Here is a 25,991-nt window from a genome sequence, read left to right as displayed (position 1 = left end):
GTGTATATATGTTCAGGGGGGCTTTTTAGATAAAACTTAGCTACATACTAAAAGCAATACTTGGTTAATTAACACTTCTCTCCGGAGGGAGAAAGTGAAAGCAGTAAAGAAAACAGAGCGCTAAAACGCTCTCAGGGTCTGAAGTGGCTGACCGTGGACAAAAATGAGGAAGGGATCCAACCAAATGGGAGAAAAGATTCATTTGAAGGGTGTACTTGGAAAAACTCCCTGGTTGTACACATAAAATCCTTCAGGAGTAAAAGATCATTTCTTTCTGGCTTGTCTGTATCACATTGTGTTGTATCCAGTAAGGGACACAAAGGTGAATCATACCATTTCAACCTCTAATTCAAGAATCACACAATGGGCATCTCTGAAAACTGGGAAACCAATTCTTGAGATTTAAGAAGCATTCAAGACTCCCAATAGGTTTCCCACATCAGCCAATTTCCCTAAAGCCAAGGGAAATACTAGGATTTTTAAAGGCATCCTGGGAAAAGCAAAATTAAAAGAAAAGTCTTGTTAAATAATTTTAATCCCTAGTGAGTGATTGAATTGATATGTGTAAAGCTCTCCTTTATATTTTATGCAAGAAATCCAAGTACAGTTTTGCATTCTCTTTTTATTTGGCATCCCAGATGTTCCTTTACCTGTCAGATCTGTCCAGGAAGGACCGAAGAATTGTCAGCAAAAAATATAACATTTATTTTTGGTGAGTAGATGACCAGGAGGGCTATGGTTCTCTTTAGTAAAATTAAAGTTTTCTTTGTAAAAGCCACAATCACTTATGAGATTCATATAAGTGAATCAAGTCACAGGTTTCAGTGTTTAATGAGGCACAGGTGTAGGTGTTTAAAGGATTCATGCCACATTCGATAGGAAAGACAAAAATGAACTACCAAAGGCAACCAGCCCTAAATTAAATAAATACAAAGTATTAAATAAGAACAGTAGTGGAATCCCATAAGGAGACACTAAATCCTTTCCTAGGAAAATACAGTAACGATAACATTAATGTCACCACCTTCCCTCTTCTCCTCACCAGGACTTGCTCTTGGAAGGGCCAGTGATTAGAGGGATGAGATGCCTAGAGCATCTCATAGTAGCTGGAAGCCATCCTGAGTGAAGATGATACCATCAGCCAATGATAAATAGACCTGCGATGGTCAGACACAGATGCAGTCTCCCTCCAAGCAGAGAGTCTGAGGTGCCTGGCAGGGTCCCCTCCTTCCTCTCAGAAACCCCCAGCTGACACTTGTGATAGCCCTTCCCATTCTTTTTTCTGGAAGGATACCCTTTTACTGGGATACAGATACTAGAGGAAAACAAGCGCCAGTGGGGACCACATGGAATTCCATAGTAGGACCATCATTTTGGAACTGAGAGATATCTAAAAGAACCACATCCCTTTGTGAGATCCATCACCCATTACCTACTCTTGGATCACTGTTTTTTTAAATTTTTTTTAAGTCACAACTTATTTTTATTTTTAAAATTTATTTATTTTTGGTCACGTTGGGTCTTTGTTGCTGTGCGCAGGCTTTCTCTAGTTGCGTCAAGCAGGGGCTACTCTTCATTGCGGTGTGCAGGCTTCTCACTGTGGTGGGCTTCTCTTGTTGCGGAGCACAGGCTCTAGGCGCACGGGCTTCAGTAGTTGTGGCACGCGGGCTCAGCAGTTGTGGATCGCGAGCTCTAGAGCGCAGGCTCAGTAGTTGTGGCACACGGGCTTCGTTGCTCTGCAGCATGTGGGATCTTCCCGAACCAGGGATCAAACCTGTGTCCCCTGCATTGGCAGGCGGATTCTTAACCACTGCACCACCAGGGAAGTCCCTCTCTGATCACTTTTAATCTAACAATATCCTAAATAGATAGGCCCTCATTAATAATTGGTTAAACCAGAAGCAAGTATTATTTACACTGTTTTACAAGTAATTGTATGAGAGGAAGATTGGAGAAACAGGAACCACATAATCAGTTTCTAATCGCTTTTGTGAGTTAACTAGGGAGTTATGGGGTGGAAAGATTCTTTTTTTTTAAAAAAAAAAGGGCAAAGTTCCCATTGTTGTTTTGGAAATAACCATTTCTGGTTCTTTCTGCCTGCGTAGGAACATCGTTACCATTGCTGTGTTTTATGCGCTGCCTGTGATCCAGCTGGTTATCACCTACCAGACAGTAAGTGCTGCCCCGAACTCCAAAATCCCACCTTTCATACTGCAGGGAAAGATATTTGCTGAGACTTACAGAGAAATGTATAACTTGAGCTCCGTCCAAGAATTAATTCCCCATTTGGGTTCCCACTGGATTTCTCCACTGGTTCATCTTTGACCTTTAAATCTAGTTCCCAATTGTTTTATCACAGACCTCTTGTATTATTTTGACTACCAATCTGAAATTATTACCTTGTACTCATTTAGTCTTGGTATCTATCAACTATGTCTATTTTTTACCAGCCTGAACTTTTGATCATCATGGGATGATGAGTAAAGTTCCAGACCAAAACAAAGAAACCTGATGTCTAATTTAGCCTGTGTCCTGTCATTGAGGGTAAATATGTTTTGTAAAAGTAAAAGCAGCTTCACAAAACTAATGAAATATTAAAAGAAAATATAAAATAAACAAAAAAACAAAAACAATAATTGAAATAGCTTGAGAATCCCCACTGCACCTTCACAGAACCCTAGGGTCCAGGTCACTTAAGTGATCTCATCTGGGATCTATTACACATGAAAAAGCCCATTTAGAATAGCACCAGGCTAAAGGTGTTTCTAATGCAATGGTTCTCAAACTTTGCACTAAAATCATCTGGGGGACTTTTAAAAATCCCAGTGTCCAAGCTGTACCCCACACCAGTGAGATCAGAGTGGAATCAGGCATCAGTATTGATAAAACTCCCAGTGATTCCAGGGTACAGCCAAGTCTGAGAGCCAGGAATTTAATAATATTTCACCAATTCCATACTTAATACGTGATGAGGACAAGGACTTTATAAGGTTTGAGCACCACCATTTATAATCTAAATATTCTCTGAATACTTTGGTGCTCTGTCAGGAGATACAGCTATGCTGTGATCTAGGAAGGTTCTTAATGACAGCAATAGTGATAACTATGGAAAACTGATCACACATCTCCTTATGTCCACCTGCCCTGTGGTTATCATTTCCACACAGAGGACGGAACAGCTCCTTATCCTCCCAGGATTCATCTAGAAAATAGGATGTACCATGACCGTCCTAATAGGCAGGTCCCAATGTTAGCATCCTCTCAAAATCCTTTTGTAATGAGAACAAAGGAAACATACTCAGTTGCATTCTGCCGTGAGGCCACATAATGAGGGACACAGAATATTTCAATTCGAAGCAAGATGGCAGCATTTAAAGGAAATGTGTCTATACTGTGTAAAGGCTGAAGAGAACGACCCATCCCCTGCTGAGAAGGAGCGCTGGTTACGCTCTAAATCACTGGCAGTTGATCGCTGTGAGCACTGTCCACTTTTTGTGGTTTCAGGCTCAGGGGGTGGAGGAAAACAGCATCTCCTCTTCTCACTCTTGGTTTTACAGATAGTCAATGTCACTGGTAACCAGGACATCTGCTACTACAACTTCCTCTGTGCTCACCCCTGGGGTGTCCTGAGGTAAGCTCAGTCCTCTGAGGCAATGAGAGATGCCTTTCTGTGTAACATGGCGATTTCAGTTTTTAAAAATACTAGAAACAATTGTGGAAAACTACCCCAATCAAGGGTAAAGAGGAATGAAATCAAGAAGTTGAGATCAGGTATGCCTCCTCCATTCCTGTATGGGGGCCTCAGGAAACAGTCCTGAGAAGGCAGAGGTGTGTTTGCAAATACCAGGTCCCTCGCTGTGATGACCCTCATCCATGGGCATGAGCTACTAGCACATTCAATCCGTTAAACAACCTCATGAGATAGATAGGATTATTTTTACCCCCGTTTTTAGATGAAGATGTTAAGGCTTAGTTAGAAAGGTAAAGACTTGTGGAAGGTCCCTCAGCTGTTAGTGATGTTGAGACTCACACCGGGGCCTGCTGCCTCCAAGGCCATGCTCCAGCCTCCAGAACATGGCGAAGTGGAGAGAGCATTTGCCTGGGAGTTGCGAGCCTGGCTTCTTGATCCAGAACTGAACTAGTCTCAGTTTCCTTAAATAAATCTGCTGGCTGTGACAAGTTGACACTTATCCTGAAATTCATGGTTACAGAGCTGAGTATGGACACATAACGTGGGTCCATACATCTATGTGAATTCACTCTCACAGTGTAGCTGAAACGCTTGGCCCAACTGCCCATCTGTGGAGCGACTCTTTCCTAGGATTCATTCCCCGCCAGTGCCATCAGCACAAGGGAGGACTGAGTGGGTGTTAGGGAAGCTAAGCAGGCATCCCTGAGAGGAAACGGACACATTATCACAGGCTAAGCATCCTAACGTGGCGTTAGGTTAAAGATGCTTTCTGATGATCTCAGTCCTGAAATCTCATGGAAAGGTGAGCAGTGGAAAACGCTGAATGCTGATTTCACTCGCTCATCCATGCCTTCATTCAGTCTCTAAAGCTCTTTGATACCTCGACTCTCTCATGATCTGTCTGTCATCCCCTTAGTGCCTTCAACAACATTCTCAGTAACCTGGGCCACATGCTCCTGGGCTGCCTCTTCCTGCTGATAGTCTTGCGCCGGGACATTCTCCATCGAAGAGCCCTGGAAGCCAAGGACATCTTTGCCATGGTGAGGAGAGGGTGGGACGAGGGAGGTGAGAGCTAGGAAGGGTTATGGTTCCAAACGGGATCTGCAAAGAGGAGGGACATCTGGCTAGACGGTGTGACAATGGATTATGTGTAATGGACCACACGAGGCCAGAGCATGGGCGTCCCGGTTCTGTGGCTGAGTCACTAAGGAGTATCTTTCCACTGACCAAGCTTTCTGCTTTTTCAGGAGTATGGGATCCCCAAACACTTCGGTCTCTTCTATGCTATGGGCATCGCACTGATGACGGAAGGGGTGCTCAGTGCTTGTTACCATGTCTGCCCTAATTACTCCAACTTCCAATTCGGTAATTAGAATTTACATCAGCTACACAGATTTGAGTTATAGGAGTCTTATCCTGGGACCCTCTCAGAAATGCCAAGGTCGTGCTTGCAAGAATTAAATGACATTTTACGCGAAGTGATCTGAGGGCACCTCACCACAGGGCATGGTTTCCCCACATTGTACCGTTTTGTTCTCTCTGACCACCTTTTATAGACTACAAAAGAGTGAACACTGAGTACTGATCTCATGGCTAGATTTGCAGGTGGGCAATGGGCTAAGTGTCAGGCATCAGGTCAGGTAGAATCCACCAACAGACATCTAGAAATCTCCCTCAGTGTAGCTTGGCTTAATTTAACAGTTTGCCTGCTTTGGATTGAAAGTAATAGAAAACCCAATTCGAATTGGATTAAATAATAAGTACACTCATCAGCGCACCAGCCGAACGTAGAGGTGGAATGGCCTTGTGGGTGGTTTGTCTGGTGGCTCTGGCTCCGCTTCTCTGTAATCCTCTTGGTTGCACCCAGTCTGCACATTGGTGATCTCCTCAGGCTGCCTTCCCTTGTGGTGGCAGAAATAGCTACAGCAGGTCTTGGCTTCCTGTCTCCACACCATGATGTCTAGAGAAAGCAGAGAGCTGGCTTCCAGAAGCCTTCATTTCAGAGCAGGAAACTTCTTTTCCCCAAACTCCCCAGATAACAGCCCCTCACGCCTCAACAGCTTACACAGCCCTAAGCTTACTCCAGAATCTTTCTCTGTGTGAGGGTTAGCTCGGGCCAGCATTGCTGCACCAGTCACGGTGGCAAAGGAGGTGAGGTTACCTTTAGACCAATGAGACCCTTCCCTGGAACTAGGGGTGTGGTTAGCTTTCCTAAAGCAAGTGGTCTGGGAGGGTGTGCATTTCTGAATAGAAAATGGGGCTGAGATATTTGAGTTGGTATCGAGATGCTGTTAGGATGGAGAAAGGGACTAGCTGATGCTGGAAGAAGGCAATTAACAATGTCCTCCACACTCGAGGATGGGGTTTTTAAAGACAGTTATTTTGTGTTTGTGCTCTAGCCTCTGGCTGTTAACTCAGAACACCACGGAAATTCTCTGTCACGTTTTAATTTTTTTAAATTAGAAGACATTTTTAATAGAGGAAAACTATAGAGAACAATATCATTCACCACTCAGAAGGAACAAATGCCAACACTTTAAATATTTGCCTTAAATCTACTTTAAGAAAGAAAACATTGTGTAAAGTTGAGGTCCCATTTTGAACTGTTTTCTAAACTTATCAACTCTCCCCTTCCTCAGAAGCAACAACTGTGATTAATTTTATATTTATCCTTCCAGTTTGTTTTTATAGTTTTTCTTCCTTTGTAACAAATTAATATTAATTTATCACACTTTGTTCGGCATCCTTCTTTTTTCATTCAACAAAATGTTTTCAAGATTTATTGGTATTAAATCAAGGATATCCAGTTCATTCATTTTTAAAGACTGTCATTCTGTAATAAAAATATACCACATTTATCAATTCCTCTGTTGAACAACACTTAGATGTTGCCAATATTCTGCTAGTACAGACAGTGCTGCAATGACTAGCCTCATATATGCCTCTTTGCGCACATGTGAGAGAGGTTCCCTGGAATACCTAGAAGTAGAATTTGGGGGTCACCTGGTCCTGGTTGATGCATCTTCCATTTTACCAAAAACAGCCAACTTTCTCCCCAGAATATTAATTCCTACTCCCACTGGCTGAGTGAGAGTTTCCACTTCCCCCGTTATCATCACTAACGTGTTATTATTAGACATTTACACTTTTGCCACATTTTTTAGTAACGTGGGACATTGCATTGCTGTTTTAATTTGCATTTCCTTAACCCCCATGCAGCTAAGCCACATGCAATTTCTAGCTGTCTTCCATCCCTAGGCTAGAAAGCCTTGTATATGAGCAGGAATCAATGTGGTTATGTTTCAGTATGCTGAGGAGGACCTCCTGCACCCACGTAGGAGTCTCTGTATTGTCACACTGCCCTGTTCCCATTAGGGATTCTTTTGTTGTTGTTGGACAGGAGCGTTTATACACACATAGCCCTGCGAGTAGGGATAGGCAGTTATTCATCATATCATCTGATACTTCTCTCCTATGAGCTAGGAATGCCCCTCCTGGAGGGGGGTGAGAGGTGGAGTGTGTAGGGTTTACCTAGAATGTGCCTGGAGAGGCTGGCGTGTTGCAGGTCACCACACAGTCTGAGGGCAGCAAATACTCCAAGGCCTGAAGGGAGGGGTTCTCTGAGGCTGAAGAGAGGTCTGTCTGCCACCTACTGGATCTCGATTGTCTCGGCTTCTCCTCAGACACCTCCTTCATGTACATAATCGCCGGCCTCTGCATGCTGAAGCTCTATCAGACCCGCCACCCAGACATCAACGCCAGTGCCTACGCTGCTTACATCTCCTTCGCCCTGGTCATCACGCTCACCGTCCTTGGAGTGGTGCGTCCCTCCCCACGGCTGGCAGCCCTCTTGGGAGGCTTTGTATTTTGTTTTTTGGACCTCAGGTGAACAGGTTTCATTAATCATAATCCTTGGCTCATGACACACCCTCATCATTGGTCCGTTCATAGCATTTTAGTTACTGAGCTAGAATTTTTAATAATGTAACAGGCCCCTGGAACACTGCCCCTGGACAGTGTTAATACAAAGCTGGGACCTGACTCGGGTGAGACTGGAATAGAGATGTACGGGCTGATGGGAGACAGACTGACTTGAAAGGACAAAAACCACTTTCTAAATGTGCGTGCACATGTGTCAGTCGTCTTCTGTTATTTGAAGAGCATTAGCTCCCAGCTTTAGACCTACTGCCTCTTCACCTGCTGTTCAGCTGCCTCACCCATTGCTTCCCTTTTCCATTTCTTTCTTTTTCATTTGGCCAGGTAGCCATTCTTTTTCCTGCCCTGGGTGCAGTAAGATCCCTGTGAGATCAGAGAAGGGGGAAAACCCAAAGTTCACACACAGCTAGGTTTTTGACACCTTATGCATACACGAGAGATGAAACAATTTTAGTGAGTTCTCTGGGAAAGAAAAAAAACCCAGATGAAGGTAACGTCCATCTTTACTCCTAGGTGTTTGGGAAAAATGACCTGTGGTTGTTCTGGGTCATCTTCTCTGCAATCCATATTCTGGCTTCTCTGGCCCTCAGCACCCAGATCTACTACATGGGTCGTTTCAAGATAGGTGAGTCACCTGTTACTCTATACTAAACATGCTGATTAACTCACCCTGAGAAAGAACTGTCTTGCCTATCCTAAACGGAGGTGTTACTTGTCACCGTGAACGTTTGCTCTGAATTCTGTGTGTTTAATAGCATATATTCTCTCCAAGAGCTTCCTCTCCTGTATAAGATAGCAACAATCTACTATCACTAGTTCTGTTTTCAACTGAGACACTAAGCTAGCTCAGAGCTGAGGCATCCTTCCAACTCCAAGTCCCAAAAGCTTTACAATTCGCCAAACTTTGGAAGTGCGTTTGTAGAACGGTATGATCATCACACCGCGAGTTCCACCGAGGAGAACGGTTTTCAGTTCATAGCGCTTAAAAGGAGCATTTCTCTAACCATCCTAAATGGTTAACAAGAATAAATTCTATATCATTTTCAAATTCTGGGGCTGGAACTTTTGGAGATCAACTTGCCAATCTTAGAGGCAGGACACCTGCCGAACGCCCTCTGACGGCATGAACGTATCACATTAGAACGCCAAGTGTTCTGTGGAAGTCAGCTTCTGATCTGCTCTTGGTCAGTCAGCATACATTGGAGCAGGTGCAAGTCATTTTAGAGCACCTAAATTTCACCCATCATTTTAAAGTCCGGGAAGTCAGACTCAAAGATTCATTTGTATATTTCAAGAAAAACCAATATATATATATAAACTAGGCCCATCCCTAATATTTGCAGAGCCCAAGGCAAGATTGTAAATAAGAGCCAACTTACCATATGTATAAAAATGTTTAAGTTATAAAGCAGACTAAAAAAGTATTAAATATGTGGAAGAAAGGAAGGAAGAAAGAAGGAAGACCAACAAGCTGATAAATATACCTTCATTACAACCTACAAGGTACAAGTTCAAATTTAAAATTCTCAGGTGCATGGAAGAGTACTCCAGAACATAGCTGTACAGGAGAGCTGATCCCCAGCCCCTGCCCCTCTTTTCTTCTCACCTCTGGCTCTGTCCTGCATCTTAAGGGGTCTCACAGGTATGCACATGGACACCCTTGTCTAACATCCAACTGGCCATTCCTTGCCCCTAGAAGTGCATACTCTAGTGGTGCCATCTGCCCTCAGGAAGACAAACCAGGGAAAGGACCTATGCAAGCTCCGAGAGCGGGCTCAAGGCCATCAGGACAGTGAATTCGTGGGTCCAGGAATTCAGATTGTGGCCTAGAAGGAGCAGTCCCCTTGCCCTGCAGACTCCTCACTCATTGGGGAATGAGGGCCTTTAAAATATGGCACCCATGTTGCCCAGATCTAAGAGCGATTCTACATAAACAAGTGGCTTTAAGACTAGAAGACCAAATAAAACAATCTCTCATTTTGGCAGTTTAGTTTTTCCTTTTGGCATGGTCAGTAGATTAACTCTTGGTGTTAACATAGCCAGTATACCTCCAACTCCCCCAGTGGAAGCATCAATAGCTGGTTGGGTAGAACATTTGGTACAGCACTCGTTCATGCTCCATCCTCCACACTCAAAGGTGAATGAAGTCATACAAACTAAACTCTCGAAAGGAAAATAAGTTAGGCACTGTTTCTCTGGGCTTTGCAAGTTGGAAAAATAAACTTGAATACAGATATATGTAATGGTAGTGACCATTAATACATAGAGGAGCTTTTAATATGTTTATACCACCTTTGCCCCATGCAACTTTGCAATACTGAATTAATTTACCTTTTTAAAAAAGGAGAAATTTAATGTAGTCTATTATAACCATGTACTAGTTTGTCAGGGTCCCAACAGGAAAAAGCTATCACATACAAAGACAGAAGATTTATTCACAGAGGGACTCTTCATAGGACAGGGGTGGGGTGGAGAAGACTGAAAGGGGTAGCACAGTAACACGGGGTTAGTAGCAGAGAAGCTTTTACTATCCACAAGCCCAAAAGGGCATGGAGGAAGTGGTTACCAAAACATGGAAGGAGGGCATCATGGAGAGGAAGTCACCTTCCTCCATGAGCGTGGAGCAGTGACCTTTGGTTAACAGACAGGCAACCTCACAGGGAGGGCACCAGGCAGATAGCACTCTGGGCTCACTCTCCTTCCTCTGTCCCTCCAGTCTCCTGCTGGCGTTTCTCATTGTCCAAATCCAAGGGGAGCGAGGGAACCCACTGAGTGGTCCCTACACTCACCCTCCCCGGGCGTGGTGAGGACAGAGAGACATGGCAGGTGAGTCTGGAGGGGCAAAGGGAAGGTAACCTTCACACAACTTAACCCAATATTTAAAATTTCTGTACCTAGGGAGTCTCCTCCAAGTGGTTACGGATTTACCAAAGTCAAAAGGGAAACATTGTGACAATGGCATCTACATTTAGTCCAAAGGCAGGAAGTCGGGTTAGTGGACAGTGCCTCAGGCAACACCAAGCTCTCTGCCCATTCCATAAGCTGCCTTTGCTTTCTCAAATCACAGACTCCTTTCTCTGGGGCCCTCGGGCCACACAGGAAAATAAATGTGGATGCGAGGAAAGGCAGTAGCAATGAGGCAGAGCATTTCATAAGCAGGACAGAAAACTGCAGAGCTACCTGCCCAGATCACCATCGTGCCTCTTGTTTCCCGAAAAGGACCACAGGCAGAGGATGGATTATAAGTTGCAAGTGGTGCGCAAAAGTTCACAGGGAGAGAGGAAAGTCAGATTCACGCCTTGAAGAATACTGAACTTCTGAACGTTTGAGACAGGCAGAAGGAGTCTGTGTTCTTTACGAGAAAACATTACTTTTGTAATCAGAAAACAAAACTAAAGTCATCTGTTTCGAGAGAAAAATAAAACGACCAGTAGTTTACCTGTTTGGCTACCTTCTTACAAATCTTTTTTTTCTCTCCTCAATTCTCTGCTTCCCACTGATTCAGATGTGTCTGACACAGGTAACGTTCAGCCACTCTCCCCAGGGTTTTCTACATTGTTTTCTTAACAAAGCGACCTGCCTGGCTGACCTGCCAACTCTGCTTTCTGAACACTTCTTCCAGATTGGGCAGGATTTGGTGGGCAGGGGGTTTGGAGAGAGGCTCAGAGGCACGTATGCACCCCAACCCAGCCCGCAACGCGCCTCTTCTGGGCTGGTGCATTGACACGCCCACGCCCCCCCACCCCACCCCCAGTGTATCTAGTCTAGTGAACGCTGCTTAAATTGACCCCAGGGGTAGCCTTGAAGAGGAGCAGCAGCACAGCAGAGCTGGGGTCCACCCTCACTGAAATGCTCGCTTCGGGAAGACCCCAGCCTTGCCCGTGACATCTGTGTGTGGATGGCTCACAGAATGACAGCCCCAACTGGGGCCCTGACCCTGCTCATGTAACAATCATCACACGTACAGGCTTTCTGAACATGCTTAGTAGATCCCACTGTCCCCTGGTTCAATTCTTACTGACTTATAACCACACTGAGAAACACAGATTCGAATTTTTACAAGCTAAGATTTCCCACGGTCTAGAGAGAGCAGATGTTTTAAGGTGACTTTTGAGAGGCCCCATACATCTCTGCTGTAAAGAAAACACCACTAGAGTAAACTATCAACAGAGGGAAACTCAGCTGAAGGAGACCACAGGAGGGTTGGCCAGCCCCCCAAATGGTTTGCGAGTGCTTGTGCCTTGTGTCCACCTTGCCTGCCTTTCTGCGGGATGCTGCATGGATAGCGCACACCTGCCACGAAAGCCCAGGCAGCTGCGGGTGGCGTTTTTTAAAGCAAACATTTATTGCTGACCTATTAGGTACAAAGCATGGCTTTTATGAGGTGACGACCACATCATCCTGGCCGCAAAAGCTTGGGCCAAAGGGGAGTGTTTTGGATTATCTCTGACCAAGCCTTCTCACCATGCGATTGTGTCATCAGCAGATTTGGGGATTTTCCGACGGGCCGCTATGGTGTTCTACACGGACTGCATCCAGCAGTGCAGCCGGCCTCTCTATATGGTACGTGTGTGTTCCTGCGTGCCTTGGCCTTCTCCCAGACAACAGGAGGACAGCAGGAGGGGCAGGCTCGGGGTAGTCACACAAGGCTCCCCAAACCAAGAGGGCCAGATGGCCTAGCGTGGCTGAAGTCCAGTTAGTGAGGGAAGAGGCATCTTGCTTCCTCTTCTCACTCTTAAAAGACACGCTGGGATGGTTCCTTTTTTGTACATGAAAAATTGCTAGTATATAAAGAACATATGTATGTATATACACACATGAAACTATTGAAGTGATGAGTGCTGGAGGAGGGAGGATCGAGAGAGGGTGTCCCTATAAATAAGCATCCAAAGACGTACGATTATTTCACTTGTGAAAGTGAAGAGAGGGCACTGTTAATAATGACACCTGGACTGTCCCAAGCAAACTAGGGACATATGATCACTCCAATCACTTTCATTAGGAACTTTCCACAGTATACATCTGTTTGCTTTTTATACATTGTTTGACTTTTACAATGAGCACGAATGCTTTTTCAAAATTGTAGTTATTGCTCGATGGCGGAAATACACTTTTAAAAATTCTACCGTGTGGTCTTCAATATGTTACACATTTCTGTACTGAGCAGAGGGATCAGTGTAGTTTCTACACTGAGCTGGGATCAGCCCTGCTCCCAGCTGCCTTGGTTTGCTGGCCAGTGACCTTGGGAAGGCTACATACCTCCTCTGAGCCACTGCCCCAGCCTTTACCCCGTGCTGTGATCAGAACTAGTGATGCCATTTGGGCCTGGCACACAGGCATTCACTAAATTCCTGCCGATAGTTTATAATCAGAAGGATTTTTACATAAAGGAACATGGGAATGTTTTAGCCCCGTAGAGCTTGGGCAGGAGCTATAGGCACTAAAACTTCAGGGGATTGAAGCTGGAGGGTTTTACTCAGGGGAGAACTTAAAAGCCCATTAGGACCTGTGAGTATTAGGAGAGATAAGAATGCCTCAGCTGTGAACCATAAGGGGAAATTAGTGTTTCTGGGTTTTTTTACATTAATTGATGCAGGCTGTCTTTTTTTTTTAACAGACTATTTTTAGAGCATTTTAAGAGTTTTTAGGTTTTTTAGGTTCACCGAAAAATTGAGAAGGAAATACAGAGATTTCCCATATGCCCCTCCTCCACACAGACACAGCTTCCCCATATCAACACCCTCACCAGAGAGGTGCATTTGTTAGTCAGTGAACCTATGTTAACACATCATAATCACTCAAAGTCTATACTTTACATTACAATTCACTCTTGGTGTTGTACATTCTATGGTTTTCTTGACAAGTTTGTGATGACATATATTCATCATTATAGTATCAAAGAAGGTAGTTTTCCTGCCCTAAAAATCCTCTGTGCTTCACCTATTCTTTCCCTGCCCCTCCCCCCCAACCCCTGGCAGCCACTGATCTTTTCTAGTGTCTCCTTAGTCTTAGCTTTTCCAGAACGTCATATTGTTGGAATAATATAGTATGAGGCCTTTTCAGATTGGCTGAAATAATATGCACTTATGTTTCCTCCATGTCTTTTCATGGCTTGCTAGCTCATTTCTTTTTAGTCCTGACTAATATTCCACTGTCTGGATGTGCTACAGTTTATTTATCCGTTCACCTGTTGAAGGACATCTTGGTTGCTTCCAAGTTTTGGCAATTATGAATAAAGCTGCTATAAAATTTTGTGGGCAGGTTTTTGTATAGGCACGTTTTCAGCTCCTTTGGGTAAATACCAAGGAGCACAACTGCTGGATCATACGGTAAAAGTATGTTTAGTTTTCTAGGAAACTGCCAAACTGTCTTCCGAAATGGCTGGACCATTCTGCGTTCCCACCAGCCATGAATGAGAGTTCCACATCCTCACGAGCAACTGGTGTTGTTAGTGTTTTGGATTTTGGCCTTTCTAGTAGGTGAATTAGTTTTCTTAAAAGGAAGATATTTCCTTCAAATATAATGGATCACCCACAAAGAGAATCACTACTTTTAAATGGATGAGTGGCCATGCAAATTAAAGTATAATTAGATAGCACCTAACAGTTGTAAGTAGTAGGCAAAGGAGCAGGAATGGATTGTGAATAAATCTCTATGGGAGTAATTGTCCTTTGAGATGGACATCACCTCTCTATTTTCTCCCCTACCAATAACTTTAATCTTAAGGCCATGTGTTTAGAAACCAGGAGCCTGGGAGCTGCAGGACCTCCTTGGAGCCAGAGTAATGAAACTAATTCCAGGTGCATCCCAAGAGCTGCCTTAGGGCCCACCAGTTAACACAACCCACGGAAAGAGTCCTTGGTTACAGAACACTGGTGGCAGAATTCTTTTAACTATTAAGTAATCAGCACATACCACCAGCCTTCCCACCAAGAGGTGGGCCCAGGTGCCCAGCTCCTTTAAAAACTGGGGGGAAACAGCAAGACTTCTGCTTTATTCGCCAGGCTTTCTTTTACAGGGACGAGATCACGTCTGTTTGCAGTCAGAGGCTTTGCCATTTAGTCCTCGTAGAGGACTTTCCAGTCGTAGGCACAGCTCTCTTAAAACTATAGAAAAATTGTTTTCACCAAGGCAATTGTTTTCCCATAATTGATGCTTCCCCTATGGTAAGTTTTTTTAAAAACAGTATGTGCGGCCCCTCATTTGATGTTTTCTTTCCTCCTTTCCAGGACAGAATGGTATTGCTCATCATGGGGAATCTGGTTAACTGGTCCTTGTAAGTAGTCTTAGGAAAACACGTTTTTCTCTTTATTAATTTCTCTGTAACACCGTGGTTTAGCTTTCCGTGGCTGACATTTTTATAAAGAAGTCTTAAATTAAGGAGAGCATAGGACTGTGCTTGTTCTAGTGACTTGAAAGAAAGCTATTTTTCCTCCTGCAAAGAATGCACTAGGAAGCTCTTGTGTACCAATAGTTGCCTCCCTTAAAGCAATGAGTTCAACACACTGATGTCTTGAGCTCACTTGTTCAACAAGACAAACATCAAATTTGCTATATCTAGGTGGATAAATTAGATTAGATACATATGCATATACACACATACACACATATATATAAAGAGAGATTAATTATGCCAGCAGCTGCAAAAATGCAACAGTTTTAAACTCTTTTTAGAACTTTCCATAAAGGCTACCCAGTAGGCATTTCTCTTACTAGGTGTGTGTTTGTGTCTCTTTCTCATTTCTTTCTTTCCCTCCAGGTCTCAATCTTCCTACTCTGCCTATATCATTTTTCTTCCTTTTCTTTTCCCTCATTATCACCTTGGCCTTGTTTCCTCTAATGACCTCAAAGTAGAACAGTGCAACAGAAGTACATTTATGCTAGCTGTATTTTATGTATCTATTTTTTGCAACTTATTCTTAACTTAAAGATGTGAATGAGTGAGATATTTTATTGATCCCTCAAAAAATAAGTATGTTTAGCTGCTTTTATTAGTGGTTCTTAGCTGATGTGCTCCTCTGGGTCAGTGACCTTTGATAGAAAGGTGACTCCCTACTCCTCCTCCCTTTAATATACCAGATACGAAGAAAGAAGCACACCATCAGGGAAAGCCAGAATCAAGTCATGAGAATTTGAATCTTTTTTGGGGGCCACATGCTTCTGGAAGAAACTTCCCACAATATTGTTGCCCGAGGGTTTACCTTGGGGAAGGTCCATACCTGTGAAGGACTGTCCTTTACTCAGGGACACGTCAGGATGGGTGATTCTTGGCCGTGGTCACCTGCGATGCTCTCTCGGCCACCCTTTTAGGGAAGACCCCACAGTCCTGGCGACTCTGTAAGACAGGATGGAGGGCGCTGATAGGAGATACGATACTGAACAACCGATGATAGTGTCTGCAGGGTCAGAATCACCTAGCTTGTCCCTGCCTCTAGTAGAACTAAAATCAAACCCAAGTCTGCAATCAGACTTAACAATCAATGGAAAGATATCCCATGCTCTTGGATTGGAAGAATTAATGTTGTTAAAATGGCCATACTACCCAAAGCAATCTACAGATTTAATGTGATCCCTATCAAATTACCCATAACATTTTTCACAGAACTAGAACAAATAATCCTAAAATTCATATGGAACCATAAAATACCCAGAACTGCCAAAGCAATCCAGAGGAAAAAGAACAAAGCAGGAGGCATAACTCTCCCAGACTTCAGACAATACTACAAAGTTACAGTAATCAAAAAAGTGGGGTACTGGCACAAAAACAGACATATGAATCAATGGAACAGAATAGAGAGCCCAGAAATAAACCCACACACCTACGGTCAATCAATCTTTGACAAAGGAGGCAAAAATATACAATGGGAAAAAGACAGTCTCTTCAGTAAGTGGTGTTGGAAAAGCTGGACATGTAAATGTAAATAAATCAGTGTAGTTAAATCAGTGTAATGTAAATCAGTGAAGTTAGAACACACCCTCACACCATACACAAACATAAACTCAAAATGGCTTAAAGACTTAAACATAAGATATGACACCATAAAACTCCTAGAAAAGATTATAGGCAAAACATTCTCTGATATATATCATACCAAAGTTTCTTAGGTCAGTCTCCCAAGGCAATAGAAATAAAAACAAAAATAAACAAATGGGACCTAATCAAACTTACAAGCTTTTGTACAGCAAAGGAAACCATAAACAAAAAGACAACCTATGGAATGGGAGAAAATATTTGCAAACAATGTGACCCAAAAGGGCTTAATTTCCAAAATATATAAACAGCTCATACAACTCAATAACAAAAAGACAACCCAATCAAAAAATGGGCAGAAGACCTAAATAGACTTTTCTCCAAAGAAGACATACTGATGGCCAATAGGCACATGAAAAGATGCTCAGCATCACTAATTATTAGAGAAATGAGAATCAAAACTACCTCACAATGGTCAGAATGGCCATAATTTAAAAGTCTACAAATAACTAATGCTAGAGAGGGTGTGGAGAAAAGTGAACCCTCCTACACTGTTGGTGGGAATGTAAGTTGGTGCAGCCACTATGGAAAACAGTGTGGAGGTTCCTCAGAAAACTAAAAATAGAATTACCATATGATCCAGCAATCCCACTCCTGGGCATATATCCAGAGAAGACTATAATTCAAAAAGATATATGCACCCCTATGTTCATAGAAGCACTACTCACAATAGCCAAGACATGGAAACAATCTAAATGTTTACTGACAGATGAATGAATAAAGAAGATGTGGTACATATATACAGTGGAATACTACTCAGCCATAAAAAATGAAATAATGCCATTTGCAGCAATATATGGGTGCAACTAGAGATTATCATACTAAGTGAAGTCAGAAAGAGGAAGACAAATATCATATGATATCACTTATATGTGGAATCTAAAATATGGCACAAATGGACCTATTCACGAAACAGAAACAGACGCACAGACATAGAGAACTGACTTGTGGTTGCCAAGTGTAGGGGGGGGGGGGGAGGGATGCACTGGGAGTTTGGGGTTAGTAGATGCAAACTATTACATATAGAATGGATAAACAACAAGGTCTTACTGTATAGCACAGGGAACTATATTCAATACCCTGGGACAAATCATAATGGACAAGAATATTAAAAAGAATGTATATATGTGTATAACTGAGTCACTTTGCTGTACAGCAGAAATTAACACAACATTGTAAATCAACTATACTTCAATAAAAAAATAAATTTTTAAAAAATGAACAAAAACAGTCCATTAATAACAGCTTTACACTTGAAATACTTAGGAATAAACTTTGAGAGATGTGTGGAATCTTTCTGCAGAAAATTTAATTACCTTATTAGGAGACATAGAGGAAAACTTAGCTAAATGAAGAAAGATGGCATGCCCTGGGTGAGAAGATTAACTATTGTAAAGATATCAATTCTCAAGTTAATGTGTAAATTTAGAATTAGAAATGGAATGAAGTTAATAGGATTTTATTCTGAAATTATTTACCTATTTAGACAAAATTGTCAAAGGTCTCTGCAAAAGGTTAACCGGAGAAAGGAGGGGCAGAGGTGTATAGTGACAGCCCAGCATTATTCAATAGAACTTTCTGGAATGATGTGTTTATTAGCCACTTGTGGTTACTGAGCACTTGAAATGTGGTGTGACTGAGGAAATGAATTTTCAATTTTATTTAATTTTTATTAATTTTTATTTAAATAGCCACATGTGGTTACCACATTGGATAGTGCAAGCTAGCCTAACCAATAACGCGATGAGCCACTGCTCCAAAACTAGAAATTATAAATTAGTGAATCAGGATGAAGAGGCCAGAAATCCAACTATATATATATGTGCATGGTGTGTCTGTATTAAAAACAAGCTTTCAAAACCAGGAGATAAGAAACGGCTATATAATAAAGACTTTTGTTAGAACGGAATAGAAATTTGGAGCAAAATTAAGCCCAATTGCCAACCAAAATAAACTTCAGTATTAATGTAGACAGCTAGCAAAAATTTGGTAATGTGTGTCAAGCCAATTATTGAGATAATTCTATGTCTAGTAATCTATTCTAATCATCTTAAATGCAAAAAGAAAAAAAAAGCACAATATGTCTGAAGGTATTTATTGTTGCAGTTTTTAATAATAGTGAACAACTGAAGGACAAAGAGAAACTCTTCATTTCAACTGGAGAGGTAGGATTGCTTATGGTACATCCACTGATAGGAACCTTACAATCATTAAAAACGAATGTTCTGAAGAAGATGTAATGAATTGAAAGTTACTTATAATATGTTCAACATTTTTAAATTCCCCTCCCACCAGAAATGGGGGTGTGGGAGTGAAAAAGCCAAAAATGTTACAAATCCACCTTCATAGCTACAAAATAATTCTTCTGTGTGCTCAGTGCCCTCTTTGGACTGGTCTATCGACCCAGGGACTTTGCCTCCTACATGCTGGGCATCTTCATCTGTAACCTGCTGCTCTACCTGGCCTTTTACATCATCATGAAGGTAAGAGCGGCGGCTGGGAGCCGGGCACTGCGGGCCCTCCTCGGGTGACGCGTGCAGCCTGGCAGCATCGCTTCTCACCCACAGCTTCGCAGCTCCGAGAAGATCCTCCTGATCCCGCTCTTCTGCATCGTCGCCACCGCTGTGGTGTGGGCCGCCGCCCTGTATTTTTTCTTCCAGAATCTCAGCAGCTGGGAGGTAAGAGGACAGTTTTCTTTTCCAGGACGACGTTCTCTCTCCATCTTGCCTTTCTGACCTTCCTACCTCCCTCTCTTCATGTGCTAGTTGCTGTTTATCTTTTTTATATTCTCTAACATGAATGCTTTCTCTAAAGGGGATGGTTTTAAATATCCACACATGACTGCTCAATAAATGGCATGTCATCATTATCAGGGTGGCACCTCTTAAACACGAAGCTCTACCGACACTGCAAACGTGATCTTCATTATGTGTCATATTATGATTATGATCCTGTTCCCAGTGGATGTTTAATATGTACAGAAACCTTGCTTAGTGTATCTTCTCCACTTATCATAGTCACCATCCATAAACAAATACACAGGTGCAGGTGTTTATAAATCCATTTCACAGATAGGAAAGCTGAGGCCTAGGAAACTGGTGATGTATCTGAGGCACAGAACAGGGAAGAAGTCTTAGCTCTCTATCACCATAATCACCACAGGCAACTTTAGAACATTTTTATCACCCCAGGAAATAAACCTGCATCCGTTAGCAGTCAATCACCATTTCTCCCTAACTCCTTAGCCTTAGGCAACCACTAACCTATCTTTTGTCTCTACAGATCTACCTATTCTGGACATTTCATATAAATGGAATCACATAACATGTGGCCTTTGAGTCTGGCTTCTCTTCATAATGGTTCCTAGGTCCACCCATGTGTAGATGTATCAGTACTTCATGTTTTTATTGCTGAATATTCCGTTGTATGGATATACCTCATTTTATCTACCCGTTCATCAGTCTATGGACATTTGGGTTGTTTCCGCTTCTTGGCTTTTATGAATGCTGCTGCTGTGAACAACTGTGGTCAAGTTTTTGTGTGGACGTATGTTTTCTTGGAAGCTAACTTTTTGACCCAGGCATCTAGTAGCGACTTTTTAGGTGTCTGGATACTCAGCCCTCTAAGGAGTTGAACTGTGGGAATGCCCCCACTACATCCTGCCTCACCTTCTTCCAGGGAACACCAGCCGAATCCCGAGAGAAGAATCGAGAGTGTATCCTGCTGGATTTCTTTGATGACCATGACATCTGGCACTTCCTCTCTGCTACTGCCCTGTTTTTCTCATTCTTGGTGAGTTTATAAAAACTTTTTTCATTTCTTCTCGCTTTACATCCTGTACCCCTTTTTTTCTCTTCCCCTCTTTCTTACATCCCCTTTTGTATTTTTAATTTCCCTTTCCAAGTCTTCATAATTCAATGTACAGAATATCTTATTTCTTTTTTTACACTGTATCCTTCAGTTAGATCTTTATTTTCATTCTCCCTTTACGCTTCAATACTTTAAGACACAGAGTGATAAAATAATTTTCCTTCAGTTGTGCAATGTTTGGACTGAATTGTTGATTAGAACTCACATGCCCAAATCCCCCGGGAACCACTTTTGGCATTGGCTACAATCTCAGCCACACTAGGTTATTCCTTCTTGTGCTATACTCACATTCCTCCCCCTCTTCCAGTCTCACTGCATGTCTTACAAACATTTCACAAGTTCTTGGGGAGTGGCTCAGGATAGCAGCCAGGCCTCTTTTTGCCTTCTAACCAGTCTCTTCCAAATCTCTCCTGTAGTCCCTCCATTTTTTGCCCAAACACCTTTCCAGAAGCCATGCATATTATAACAACCCAGGATGAGAACTCCCAGCATACTTCCATCTTAATTTTGACTTCTCCAAAATAAAAGCCCATGGTGCCTGTACATCAGGTCATTTAACAAATAATATTGGGTTGGCCAAAAAGTGCCTTCAGTTTTTAAGTAAAAATAAAGGACATTTTTTCATTTTCACCAAGAACTTTATTGAACAACATATTCACCCTTTTGTTCCACTACCTTCTGCCACTTTTCAGGCAACTTCATAATTCCATCTTCCCAAAATTTTTATCTTTTGAGCAAAGAACTGTTCCAGGTGCCTTTTAGAGTCTTGCAGGGAATTGAATTTTTTTCATTAGAGAATTTTGTAAGACCAAAATAAATGGAAATCCGAAGGTGCAATGTCTGGTGAATACGGCTGATGAATCAGAACTTCCCAGCCAAGCTGTAACAGTTTTTGCCTGGTCATCAAAGAAACATGCGGTCTTGCGTTATCCTGATGGAAAATTATGCGTTTTCTATTGACTAATTCTGGATGCTTTTCGTCGAGTGCTGCTTTCAGTTGGTCTAATTGGGAGCAGTACTTGTTGGAATTAATCGTTTGGTTTTCTGGAATGAGCTCATAATAGAGGACTCCCTTCCAATCCCACCATATACACAGCATCACCTTCTTTGGAAGAAGACTGGCTTTTGGTGTGGTTGCTGGTGGTTCATTTGCTTGCCCCACGATCTCTTCCATTCCACATCGTTGTACAGTATCCACTTTTCACTGCCCATCACAGTTTGTTTTAAAAACGGAACTTTTTATGTTTGTTTTTATTTTTGGCCGTGTTGGGTCTTCGCTGCTGTGCGCGGGCTTTCTCTAGCTGCGGCGAGCGGGGGCTACTCTTTGTTGCAGTGCGCGGGCTTCTCTTTGCAGTGGCTTCTCTTGCCGCGGAGCACGGGCTCTAGGTGCACGGGCTTCAGTAGTTGTGGCACGTGGGTTCTAGAGCGCAGGCTCAGTAGTTGTGGTGCACAGGCTTAGTTGCTCTGCAGCATGTGGGATCTTCCCAGTCCAGGGATCGAACCTGTGTCCCCTGCATTAGTAGGCAGATTCTTAACCACCGCACCACCAGGGAAGCCCAAAATCAGAACGTTTTCATTATGTTTAAGTAGAGAATCACATGCGGAAATACAGTCAAGAAGGTTTTTTTCGCTTAACTTAATGTGAAACCCAAACATCAAAGTGATTCACATAAGCATGCTGGTGCAAATGATTTTCAACGCTTGATTTAGGTATTTTGAGTATGCCGGCTATCTCCCGTGTGGTATAACGTTGATTGTTCTCAATTAATGTCTCAATTTGATCGCTATCAACTTCAATTGGTCTACCCAACTGTGGAGCATCATCCAGCGAGAAATCTCCAGCATGAAACTTCACAAACCACTTTTGACATGTTCGATCAGTCACAGCACCTTCTCCATACACTGCACAAATCTTTTTTTTTGCGTTTCAGTTGTTTTTACCTTTCTTGAAATAATAAAGCATAATATACCGAAAATGTTGCTTTTTTTCTTCCATCTTCAATATTAAAATGGCTACACAAAAATTCACCAATTTTGATAGGTCTTTTTTTAAATGCACGCTGATATGACAGCTGTCACAAACAATCTAACAAAATTGTTTCAAATGAAGTTAAAGACAACTAAGTGCTACTAGAGCCATCTTATGGGAAAAACTGAACAAACCTTTTGGCCAGCCCAATATTAGGCCTCCTGGGTTCACGCTGCCCACTTGCTTTAGTCTTGTCCATGTAACCTCAAGAGTGGAGCAGGGCTACCCCCTCGTGGCCACTTTGGGAAGTTTAACCAGTCTGTATAAACATCATTCCCGAAGGCTTTTATCTTTGATAGTCACCTTCTCTAGAGAGACAGAGACAACAAAAGTGGAGCTAAGGGTTCCATGTGGAGAGAGTGATGGTAGAGGGAACTAAAAATGGAGGATTAGGGTACAATTCTTATATGACCTAAACAAGATTTCATTCCGTTTAGGTCCCGACCCAAATGTCCCCTCCTAAGTGGTAATGATGTCCCTGGCCACCCAATGAAAAACAAAATTTTATACATATACAACTGAATCGCTTTGCTGTATACCTGAAACTAACACATTGTTAATCAACTATACTCCAATATAAAATAAAAATACAAAATTTAGAAAAATAAAATTTTAACCAAAAAAATTTTTTTACCTCGCCCCATCCCATACTTCCTATATTCCCACCACAGTTTCATATTTATCCTTAGTACATATTACTAGCTAACATACTAGACTTTGCTCATGCATTTGCTTCATGTCTGAAGCCCTCTCTCAAATGTAAGCCCCACCAGGGTAGGGATTTTTGTCTCTTTTGTTCTAAGCCATATCTCTAGCACCTGGAATAGCACTTAATAGACCCTTGATAAACATTTGAATTAATAAATGAACTATGTAATTATGACAAGTGCCTGTTAAGAGCACGGCGTTGCAGAAAGCTGCAGAAGACATGAAAACAAGTAAGGGCACTTGTGAGTCTTTGAGAGAAAATAGGGACTTACTGCAACTGTGGGTTCCTCTCATTTCTCTGCCTCTCTCATTTCAGGTTTTGTTAACCCTGGATGATGACCTGGATGTGGTTCGGAGAGACCAGATCCCTGTCTTTTAAGCCTCCAGCATGGAGAGCGGGGAGAGGGAGCAACCAATCTTGGTGCTGTTTCATGAAAAATACAGGGACTGCAGCAAAGTAACCACTGCCAAATGCTCCACTCACCCTCTGTTGGGTTGGCTCTGTACACATTCCCGCAGGGAGGAGAGGAGCTACAGGGGGACCCAAACCTGCAAGAAGGGAAGCAGAAGGGAAGCGGCAACTGTGGACAGAGTCAAGCCCTTCAGAGTCGAAAGACACCCATCATCCCCTTCTGTCACTACTCTGAGTTAGACATGGACAAAAGCTGCATCGAAGTTGACCTTGGGACTACTCCCACCCTCACCTGAGATTCGCCAGCCATGGGGGAACCATGCTGCCCTCTGCCCTCCAGCTGCCTCCCTGCCCAGAAACTCCAGGGTGGCCCCCTGTGCACCTCTGTAACATCTGCTGCTCTAGACATCCCAAAACACCAGCCCACTTCTCCAAAGTCCTGTAATGATGTGATTCCTTGGAGTCTGGTAGAGGGGTGGCCCCAAGGCCCTACCCAACTGGGATAGATGTTTTGTAGCACCAGCTCGTCACCTCCACCAAAGGAATGCTGTACGCTTCCCCCAGGTTCCTGACCGCATTAGGAGGACTCTGCATCAGGCTGTGTCACCCGCTCCTGGCAGGTAACTGTCCCTGAGACCAAGGTGTGGGTGCTTCCCCGTTCCTTGGTGTCTTCATCTCACCACTGTGTGTGGACCCCCTGACTCAGGCTCTACCTTCTTGGGAAGGCCACTTCTCCACAGACCAGCTCCGAGGTGGAAGGAGAAATGGGAAAACTCTTCCAGCAGCAGGCGGAGCAAGAGGAATGACCAACAGCACTAGGAGCCTGGTGACATCAGCATCAAGCACTCAGGCCTCACGTTAAGGACTTGGGCTCCTAGAGCAGATTCAGCGAAGACAATTCGGCCTCCAAGCTAAACAGCTCCATTCTGTGCCTGCATCACCCTTGGGGAAGAAATAAGTGTTCTAAGCAGGGGCACTGCTCTCAGGCTCCTGTACAACCGGCCAAGCCCCTCCTCTGCTGCTTTACGCAGATCAGGGGCTCTAGACTTTCTCCTGAGCTTCTCTGGAGGCCACTCTCAGGGTGAAGGCATCTCACTCCTCCTCTCCAGTTGCAAAGAGCTCAGCCGGTTTGGGGGCAGGGGCGGTTGTCTCTCTGACACACCTGATTCACATTCACTCCCCAGGATGGTGTTGAAATGCTCAGTGTCCCACTTCACTCTCTCACTGTCCAGCAGCTCTGCCCCCAGGAAGTCCCATTTTGACCAAACTCCTGTATTACCTGCGATATGACGTCATCAGAAAATTTACATGCAAATGTGCACACACAGATATATTTGCCTGCGAAATTGAAGTCACCTTCTCACCTCTGCTTTCTTGATCCTTCATTAGAAGGATCCTTCATTAGAAGGATCCTTCATTCTTTTTAAAATATATATATATAATTCTTTCTCTAAAATAATGTTCAAAAACACATTTTGGAAGTCTGAATGGCAAACTTTCCCTGATTTTAAGAACACAAAGATGCTTTCAATGAAACATTATGATTTTTTTTTCTAAAATGCCCCCAAATTCATAATTGGTCTTCTGTTGTTCTTTATTCCTTAAAAATTGTTGGCTTCCATAGGCCATATGAAGACCACCTATTAAATGGTTGTATTAACCTAACATTTAAAACAAATGTCGAACCTGTTTAACTTGGCTGATTTGACCTAATTCTTTTACTTTTAATGCACTAAAAGTTTTCAAATCCAAAAAAAAGCGGGGGTGTGGGCTGGTGCAGAATGCGAACGACAAAGTCTGTTCAAGCAGCCCTGTGGCCTGAAGTGAATAAACTGTAGGACACGTTACCTGTTCGGTAGCTTGTCTGGGAAGCATGTCCGTGGAAATGGGGAAGGGGCCCCATAGAAATGGATGGATTGTGCTGCTGTATTCTTGACCGTTTTCTGACAAAGTCTGTCTTGTGCTACAAACTCACACATTGTGGTCAGTTTTGTTCTCTGCAGCAGGACTAAAAACCCAGACCAAGCCTGCTCTTATAAATATCAATTCTAAATGTTCCTGTTGCTAGCTTTTTCTATAGTGCTGATTTGTGCGTGGCCGGAGGCCACAAGAAGTCGTTCAGCCGCGTCTGTGGGGTTGATAGGAACTCGGGGTGGAGGGGGCAGCCAGTTACTCACAGTGGTCCCTCGTCCACATGTAGCACAGGCCTGTGTGACTTCTGTCTGTCCTCATGGACTTCTCTCTTTACAAGAGAAGGGAAGGCAACTCTGAAAGCCGAGTCCAGCAGGAGGGTAACGGGAGCCAGCCAGCCAGA

At 43.1% G+C, this 25,991-nt stretch overlaps 1 protein-coding gene across 5 annotated transcripts in view; it reads left to right on the top strand.

The window, feature by feature from the left end:
- The window catches only part of SIDT1 (SID1 transmembrane family member 1), an 87,828-nt gene extending 62,096 nt beyond the window's left edge, over positions 1–25,732 (top strand). For 3 of the 5 annotated variants that reach the window (XM_036851655.1, XM_036851659.1, XM_036851658.1), the window contains 14 exons: positions 639–712; positions 2,106–2,172; positions 3,558–3,631; positions 4,608–4,731; positions 4,939–5,056; positions 7,375–7,511; positions 8,141–8,252; positions 11,133–11,147; positions 12,114–12,190; positions 14,857–14,903; positions 19,036–19,141; positions 19,226–19,336; positions 20,337–20,450; positions 23,582–25,732. In XM_036851655.1, coding sequence (XP_036707550.1) covers positions 639–712; positions 2,106–2,172; positions 3,558–3,631; positions 4,608–4,731; positions 4,939–5,056; positions 7,375–7,511; positions 8,141–8,252; positions 11,133–11,147; positions 12,114–12,190; positions 14,857–14,903; positions 19,036–19,141; positions 19,226–19,336; positions 20,337–20,450; positions 23,582–23,644 — 1,239 coding nt within the window. In that variant the 3' untranslated portion in view covers positions 23,645–25,732. The remainder of the gene's footprint in view (positions 1–638; positions 713–2,105; positions 2,173–3,557; positions 3,632–4,607; positions 4,732–4,938; positions 5,057–7,374; positions 7,512–8,140; positions 8,253–11,132; positions 11,148–12,113; positions 12,191–14,856; positions 14,904–19,035; positions 19,142–19,225; positions 19,337–20,336; positions 20,451–23,581) is intronic. The other 2 variants (XM_036851656.1, XM_036851657.1) reach the window with 2 other exon arrangements.
- The last annotated feature ends 259 nt before the right edge of the window (positions 25,733–25,991 follow it).

The sequence above is a fragment of the Balaenoptera musculus genome, chromosome 4 (assembly GCF_009873245.2).
Source record: "Balaenoptera musculus isolate JJ_BM4_2016_0621 chromosome 4, mBalMus1.pri.v3, whole genome shotgun sequence".
NCBI classification, from domain to species: Eukaryota; Metazoa; Chordata; class Mammalia; order Artiodactyla; family Balaenopteridae; genus Balaenoptera; species Balaenoptera musculus.
Note: the sequence above shows the minus strand (reverse complement) of the source record. Positions and strands in the feature narration are given on the sequence as shown.